Here is a 9,248-nt window from a genome sequence, read left to right as displayed (position 1 = left end):
AAGATCCTTATAAATTAAAAACAAAATTCTCACACCATATTCTTGTCCCTGTCCTAAGCATGCTTAAAGGATTATAACTTTTGGCGTACACATTCGCACAAAATGAAGTCTCTCATTAGCTAAAACAAAACAACAACAACATCAACAACCAACCACAACTTCGTTTACATATCAAAAGTATATTTTTAGGCTGTTACAAAACATCTGCTCAACCGTCAAGTCAAGTGTGAACCGTGCGAACGAAACTTCTTTAATGGGTTGGAATTTTTAATTGAAAAAGGATTTGCTTTTGAGAAAGTGTGTCGTGTCTGTCGTCGTCCTTTGCATCTGTCACAATTTATTCGTAAAAACTAATTATGTTCTTATCAAAGCCATCCCGAATATGGAGTTAATAATAATTTATGTTAATGTGTGTATGTCGGCGTTTTGATATTAGTACAAATATTTATGTAGTGGTATGTGAAATATTAATTAATTGACAATGTAATCGAAACTTAGTTGTATGTTGGATAAGGTTTCTGTTTTAAGGTTTCGCTCATATTGTAATTCGTTTATGATATGATTTCCGCTCCAAGTAGATTACAAATGAGTTAAGCCATTTAGGGTATTACAAAGTATAATTAAAAATTACTGGATATCAGGTGATGGAGGATTAGTTAACGAGTGTGTGTATGTGTAGTTGTATTGTGGCCACATGTGCAAATTTCGATAATGTGTTGATGTTAGCAGTTTTGTAGTGGGGATTAGGTAGCAGTAAATATGGGTAATTAACGGTAAATTAAGGGGGATACAGTGGTAGTAAATACAAAATCGAAAAATATTTAAAAAATCCAAATCTATTTTTGGTTTAAAAAATCCAAGCCTTTATAAGGACCTCCAAAAATACCCTTTAAAAAATCCTCGCCTTTAGAAGGACCTTCAAAAATATTATTTAACAAATCCACGCCATTGCAAGAACCTCCAAAAATATTCTTTAAAAAATCGTCGCCTTTAGAAGGACCTCCAAAAATATTCTTTAAAAAATCTACGCCCTTGGAAGAACCTCCAAAAATAATCTTTAAAAAATCCACGTCTTTAGAAGGACCTCCAAAAATATTCTTTAAAAAATCCACGCCTTTAGAAGGACCTCCAAAAATATTCGTTTAAAAAATCCACGCCTTTAGAAGGACCTCCAAAAATATTCGTTTAAAAAATCCACGCCTTTAGAAGGACCTCCAAAAATATTCGTTTAAAAAATCCACGCCTTTAGAAGGACCTCCAAAAATATTCGTTTAAAAAATCCACGCCTTTAGAAGGACCTCCAAAAATATTCGTTTAAAAATCCACGCCTCTTATAGTCCTTGAAAAAATATTCTTAAATAAATCCAGGCTTATTGTTTTTATGAGGAAGGTTAATCTTGGTCCCTAAAGGGTTAATGGTAGAACTTATTTAATTAAACTTTTTATTCATAATTTACCTTGTCATTTGAAAAGGCCTTTAAGTTGGTGAATATCCATCCATTAAAAAGATCAGAATAGGAGTTGTAAAAGTTGTCACTTTTAATTACTGTTTTTTTTTTGTTCGTCGAACTTGGTTGGTCGGGATGAGAAGGATGCTGGCCTTCTATGCAAATTATTAAACTACCATCATAGTTTATGCCACTCTGTCGAACAACAAATATTGTAATAGAATTCTGTATTTTATACCCTCAGCATATGCCGAAGTGTATTCTCTTCTATACGCTTCATTGGGGTCATAACCTGAAATTGGCCAATAAACTTCTTATCTTAAATATGTTGAACATTGTTTAATTGTGTGTGTATTTTTTTTGTCTGTGTGTGCGAATTATAATGACAATGTAATGTTTATTAAAAATCTTTATTGGACACGTTTCGGTTGTTAAAATCTTATGGTGTGTGATGATGATGATGATGACGTTAATGACGTCGGGACCTATGATTGAAAGGAAAGCGGTGAATACATTACATTAAATTATGCGTATACTTAATGGGAATATTAATTTGCGAAATTACTGATACGTAGGTGTGGGCGGGAGGCATACACTGCTTTGGAAACTATGCAGGTTAGACTTCATTGGAAACTAATTCATCTGTGACGAGTGTTTGCCCTGCTTACGCAAAACAATTGAAATTGAATTAAATTCCTTCGAACAGAAAAAAAGTATTCTACTGCGTCAGCAGCTAACCCCAAAATAAATATGGGAACCTCTGCGACGCAAATTCGGTTTAATATTTTGCCGACAAAAACAAATTGTCCAACACTTGCTGATTTTTGCTTCTGCTCCTTCTTTTTATATTGAATTCCAAAAACCTTGAAACGTCACTAAAACTTGACACACAATTCTTAGACTCTGCAATGGTTTTAATCGAAATTGCCCAGGCCCTCACATGTCTGGCATTCATTTCTTTATTTCTTTACGATTTTGTTGTCGTTGTTGTTATTTTAATACGTTTGCATTTCATTTAATGTTGTGGTGTTTGGCCATTTGTTGCGTTCTTTCTTTGACCATGTGTGGAATATTTGCTTTTTGGGAAAATTGATTGGAATACACTGGGAGAAAAATTAATAGAATATTTTTTTCTTATTTTTTGCAGGTCAGTTCGAGATTATTGTTGAATTTAAATAAAAGGTAAATTAAAAAAAAAACTTTTTAATATACATGTATTATCCTACAGTATAATTTTGTACATAAAAAATATTTTTAAGATTGTAGAAGAAGTTATTTAAAACGATCTCAAGTATCTTTTCCGAGGGAACTATTTAATTTTTTCGGTTTATACTTTTTAAACAAAATAACCTAAAACGAGACAGGAACAATATATACTGGATATGCCAAAAATGGACCTATATAGAAAATTTGGACAAAAATTGAAAATTGTGCGTGAAAACGTTGTTTACCCCTAATTCGGGTGGGACATCAGTACATTCTGCATAATCGGGAATACAAACTTACAAACCCTTCGATTTGAGAACTATGTCAATAAGTGAATGCTCAAAATGCCGAAATACAGGTCCCTTGGTTGGAAAATGCATTATGGTCACCAAAATATTAGGTTGGGGAAAATGAAATCCATTATTTTTATATGAACTATAGAACTTTATTTAACATGCTTCGGAATGTCCGATTTGTGCACCGTTTTGTGGTATATTTGCAAAAACCTCTAGTAGTCGGTTTCCAGAATTCTAGATACCAATTTTTTATCATTAAAGAAATTTTGCAATGCAAGAAAATCTGATAATCGATAGGTGGCAAATACGGACTGTATGGCGGATGCATTAAAACTTCTCAACCAAGCTCCCGAAGTTTCGGGCGAGTCACTGTAGATATGTGTGGCCTAGCGTTGTCCTGTTGGAAAATGATACCTCTCCTGTTGGCAAATTCAGGCAGTTTCTGGTCCAGTTTCGGTCCAATTGTTAACAATAGAGTTCAGAATTTAGCATTTAGCCATATGGAAGCAACTCATAATAAATTATCCACTTCCAGTCCCACCAAATGCATAGCAGAACCTTCCTGGCCGTTAGTCCTGTTTTGGTCAGCGTTTGAGGTGATTCACGGCTCTTTGACCACTATCGTTTTCGCAAAGGGTTATCGTATGTGATCCATATCTCATCTCCAGTCATCATTCCGTTTGGCCAAGATTTCACAGATGGAAATTCGATGAGTCCTATTTTTTCTGTTAATAGATATGGCACCCAAACATCGAGCTTCTTTTTGAATCCAGCTTTGTGTAAATGGTTTAAAACAGTTTTATGGTCGATTTTTAGCTCCTGTGCGATGTTACTAGCAGTCGTAACATCGCACAGGAACTAAAAATGCCGGTCATCTTCGATAATTTTTTTCTTGGATTTATTTTTCGCCAACCTAATATTATTGGCGACTCTCTTACATGGTTGTGACCTTTATCCTAAATACAATAGACCAATTAGCCCACTTAGGATGCCGAATCTTACAATTAGAAAATCTTTCGATCTGAACAAGGCTTGTTGTCTATATCAAATCAATTTAGCTTAACTGGCGGCATTCCGAGATGTTGAGAGACTTTTCAACTATGTGAAACACGAACCTATCCAATCCGCACATGAATGTACGGTCTCTGCTCAAATGCAACAGAATGGAAAGCAAAAGTTTTCAATATTGGATCCAGTTGACACATATTTTAATAAGTGGGCCCTCAGAATTATACCTCAAGCTGTCATGAAATCTCCAACCCTTTTGGTTAAATTCTAGATGACGAGGTGTGCTCTGAAACTCAAAAAAGCAGGAACGAGGATTGCTCAGAGTTCTGTGTGGCATATAGGGTGGCTGTTACATTTCATCGCAGTTATTTTGGTTTTTTCATAGTGGAAAAAATTGCGTATCGATAATTTGTGTTTGGTACCGTATAATTAATGCCACAATGTATACATCTCCGACCCTTTTACCCTTTAGTTAAATTCTAGACGACGAGGTGTGCTTTGAGATTCAAAGAATCGGAAACGTGGGACATGCTAGTATTCTTATAAGTTGATACACTGCGAATAAGCCTGTAACAGATGATCTGAGGAGCCTGAGTGCAGAACTTAAAGATCATCTGACTTGAGATTTCATGTAGTGAACGTATTTTGTTCTTGCCAAAGAGGAAAGGAGGGATCAAAATTTAATGCAGACAATACAACAGGCCACTACAGGTTTATTCAGATTTCTGGGTGACATATGGGGTGGGTGTTACATTTCATCGCAGTTATGTTGGTTTTTTCATAGTGGAAAAAATGTCGTTTCAATAATTTGTGCTTGGTACCGTATAATTAATGTCGTAATGTATTCGCTATTGGGTTTAATTTTATTTTTAGATGAGTGGGATGGAATTCAAGCGTTTGAATGAAATCCAAATAGGCCATCAATCAAGTAAATTATCGTTTATGAGAGGTTGACATATGACGCTGGAAAAAATGCAAAATAAACTTTTTAGATACCCAAAGCTAGGCAGCAGAAGATATCAAATGTTTGGCAACATTCTTCTCCAGAATAAATCACATAAAAAATATTTTGTATTAAAAACATAATAATAATTTCTGCGTACGTCGCTGCTACCTTCTCCTTTCCTTCTCGACACTTCTGTCTTCTCCTTCTCAGGTGCTCAGGATGATCACAATATAGTGAAGATCTCTTAGTGAAAACAGCAGCTAAAAAACGGGTGGCTGAACATTCTTTTACCCAACCTACTTTCTGTGATGATGACATTCTATGATAAGACAATTTTTTTAAATCTGAGAATCCGGGTTGTTGCCATATCCGCCTGTGGGAATTTCCCATAACTCAAACGTATTCAATTTCTAAATTTATTATATAATGATCACATTCAATTCACCCTTGGTTAGTCCTTCCAGCTGGTATAAGAAGTGTATGAAGACTCCCTTCAGCTCTTCTATGAGAGACTTCCTTCAGTTGGTGTATGAAAGACTTCATTCAGCACGTCTACAAGAACTCCTTTCAAAATGTATTTTCTCTGTGTACACATGTATGTGTGACCACAAAAATGGTTTGCCATTGCCATTTTGGGTAATTTATATGACGCAAAAGAAAAAAATCTAATAACCGACTGGAACATAATAATAACAACAAAACGGCAAATAACCAAAGTAAATAATAAACACACAAAACTAAAATACCATTCCACAAAAATAATCATAAATAACGAACAACAAAAAATCAACAACAGAAACTGAAAGTGGAAGAAAAAGGTGAATGAGAATTTGGTAAAATTCAATTACCAAAAATATACCTACAACAAATTACGGGATTTAATCGCATTCCTCTATGGCTACAATACAATATTTAAGGACCAGGAGAACGCATTTAACCTCCAACTAATTGCCGAACTTTGAACCCATATTGTATGTCTTTGACATTATCGATAATTGATTATTGATTCAATTTTATAATTACGCCGACTATTCGCCTAAACGTTTTTTTGGAATATGTAATTATTTGTGATATCAAATGACATTTAAATAGTCGATATTGCGGTTTCGATTACGCCAAAAAAGCATAAGGGTAGAATTTTCCATTTCATTAATTTTTGGGATATTTTTTGTGGGGGGTTTTCAGATTTTTGTGTGGCTTGTTGGGTGGGTGTTATATTTCATGGCAGTTATTTTGGTTTTTCATAGTGGGAATAATGGCGTTTCGATAATTTGTGCTTGGTACCGTATAATTAATGTCGTAATGTATACGCCATTGTGTATAATTTGATTATTAGATGGGTGGCATATAATTGAATTTTTGTTGTGGTGTGGAGAATTGATTTAGTAATTAATGGTTGGAATAAAAATTCTTTAAACAATCCACGCCTAAGGGGCAATGATGGGTGGTTGGAAAAAAATTCTTTAAAAAATCCACGCCTAAGGGGCAATGATGGGTGGTTGGAAAAAAATTCTTTAAAAAATCCACGCCTAAGGGGCAATGATGGGTGGTTGGAAAAAAATTCTTTAAAAAATCCACGCCTAAGGGGCAATGATGGGTGGTTGGAAAAAAATTCTTTAAAAAATCCACGCCTAAGGGGCAATGATGGGTGGTTGGAAAAAAATTCTTTAAAAAATCCACGCCTAAGGGGCAATGATGGGTGGTTGGAAAAAAATTCTTTAAAAAATCCACGCCTAAGGGGCAATGATGGGTGGTTGGAAAAAAATTCTTTAAAAAATCCACGCCTAAGGGGCAATGATGGGTGGTTGGAAAAAAATTCTTTAAAAAATCCACGCCTGGGTGGTTGGAAAAAAATTATTTAAAAAATCCACGCCTAAGGGGCTATGATGGGTGGTTGGAAAAAATTATTTAAAAAATCCACGCCTAAGGGGCTATGGATGGTTGGAAAAAAATTCTATTAAAAAATCCACGCCTAAGGGGCTATGATGGGTGGTTGGAAAAAAATTCTTTAAAAAATTCACGCCTAAGGGGCTATGATGGGTGGTTGGAAAAAAATTCTTTAAAAAATCCACGCCTAAAGGGCTATGGATGGTTGGAAAAATTTTTTTTAAAAAATCCACGCCTAAGGGGCTATGGATGGTTGGAAAAAAATTCTTTTAAAAAATCCACGCCTAAGGGGCTATGGATGGTTGGATAAAAATTCTTTTAAAAAATCCACGCCTAAGGGGCTATGGATGGTTGGAAAAAAATTCTTTTAAAAAATCCACGCCTAAGGGGCTATGGATGGTTGGATAAAAATTCTTTTAAAAAATCCACGCCTAAGGGGCTATGGATGGTTGGAAAAAAATTCTTTTAAAAAATCCACGCCTAAAGGGCTATGGATGGTTGGAAAAATTTTTTTTAAAAAATCCACGCCTAAGGGGCTATGGATTGTTGGAAAAAAATTTTTTTAAAAAATCCACCCCTAAGGGGCTATGGATGGTTGGAAAAAATGTTAAATATAAAATGTATTTTTTATAAAGACATTGAAGCAATCCTTTTAAAGATTTGAAAAATTTGACACCACAAACATTACCTACCCACCCATTTTTCCTCCAGAGCAAAACCTACTATCACCCACTTAGTAATGATAAGTATCATTTTGAATTTAACAAACCTTACCGCTTCCTCTGTTCTCCTCTTGCTTTGGGTTGTTCTTTTTCAGCGTTCTGTGCAATCAAACGTAAAGATGTTTTGCCAGAACTGCTGCCATTCGCAATGATTCAAATCAATAGATAAGATAGCAAATAGAAATGGTGAATGAAACCGAAAGAAAAGTGAACGCTGATAACCAAAATCGGTTGTGGCATGAATTTTGAAAAGGATATGTTACAGGGAAATTAAATTATAGGACAGCAAGTTTTCAAGAGAAGGGTGTTTTGTAAAGAATTTAAAAATTTTAAAATGTTTGCAGATTTATCTGAACTATAGACGAAATTTTCCTTAGCTCGTATTTAAAAGGCTCCGTCAAGAAGTCCTAAAAGAAATTATTATTTAAAAATTCGGTTAAAAAAATCACTCCAATTTTAGTCCTAAATAAACATTCTTTAGATAAATCCAATCTTATTTATTCCTCAACAGTATATTCGTTAAAATATTCGATAGATATATACCCTCAGTCTATGGTTGAGGAGTTTACCATCCTTAAATATAGGTTTGGAAAAATAATACGATGCCCAAATTATGGATCAAAGCAGGTATTGCATTATCTTGATATTGGATTAACCAATTTTTAAAATGTTGACACTTTGTGGGAAAAGTAACAGAAGTTGTGGACTAACGGGTCCCAGCATTAAGCTTGATCTTTGTAAGGTTGACCTGTGAAAAGTTTGGATAAAATTGGATATTGCATTCGCTCTATATGGGATTCAAACTAAAATAAAAAATAATAAATAAATAATAAACAAGATATGACGATCGGTATACTTAAAGGTGGGTCCAGGACCAATATTTCGCGGCGTTACAAACTCTTGGGCTTGCACAAAGCTATAATACCCTGACAACATATTTGTGTAGGTTATAAAAATAAATAAACTGATTTGCACCTCGACACAAATCAATTTTATTAACAATAAAAACCGCATTAAAACAACCGACTCATCAAAATGTCGGACACATACACACACAAAATATTGTAAAAGGTCACGTGTCTATGAATGAGGTCTTCGAGTTCAATTCTAATCAGCGGCTCAAGATGTGTTTTGAAGACGATCACTGGAAATTTCAAATCAGTTTCTCAATTAGCATCAAGACGGTCATATTTAAAAACGCAATGCTAATACGCTTCCGTTTTCTTCTTCCGCTGGTACTTGGTGTGTGGCAGATTCAAAGTTCTCCGGTTCAGATCAATAATGAAACTGCCGATCGTAAAACAAAAGCCGAGGAATTATTGAAATACATGAATAAATCGGTGGATTCTTGTGAAGATTTCTATGATTATGTTTGTGGTAATTATGCCACCTATAATCCGGCAACAATTGAAGAACCGGGCACGGGGCTGCCGGAGACCTTGCAAAGTAAACTAGATGCGAAAATTAAAACAATTTTAAATACCGATGATAAGGATGACTCTGATGCGGATCGGAAAGTGAAAAGCTATTTTCGCTCGTGTTTGCAAATAACAGATTTGGCAGAGAAGTACCCTGCAAAGCTGCAGGAGATTATTAAAGAATTTGGTGAAATGCCAGCCTTGGTGGGTGATAAATGGCAGGAGACGGAATTCGATTGGCTTGAGGTGGTGGGCAAAATTGTTCTATAAATACGGCTTGGGAATTCTTATGAAATTGGATTATTCAAAGGATTTTG

General features: G+C 34.9%; 1 protein-coding gene across 1 annotated transcript; it reads left to right on the top strand.

Moving 5' to 3' along the window:
* The first annotated feature begins 8,715 nt into the window (after positions 1-8,715).
* Positions 8,716-9,201, top strand: LOC133335032 (neprilysin-21-like). The gene has a single exon (XM_061543324.1). The coding sequence runs from the start codon at positions 8,716-8,718 to the stop codon at positions 9,199-9,201; it is 486 nt and encodes a 161-aa protein (XP_061399308.1).
* The last annotated feature ends 47 nt before the right edge of the window (positions 9,202-9,248 follow it).

Source organism: Musca vetustissima, unplaced genomic scaffold (assembly GCF_032173495.1).
Source record: "Musca vetustissima isolate MV318-11 ecotype Yass unplaced genomic scaffold, APGP_CSIRO_Mvet_v1 utg513, whole genome shotgun sequence".
Lineage (NCBI taxonomy): Eukaryota > Metazoa > Arthropoda > Insecta > Diptera > Muscidae > Musca > Musca vetustissima.
This window is presented reverse-complemented; position numbering and strand designations above follow the sequence as displayed.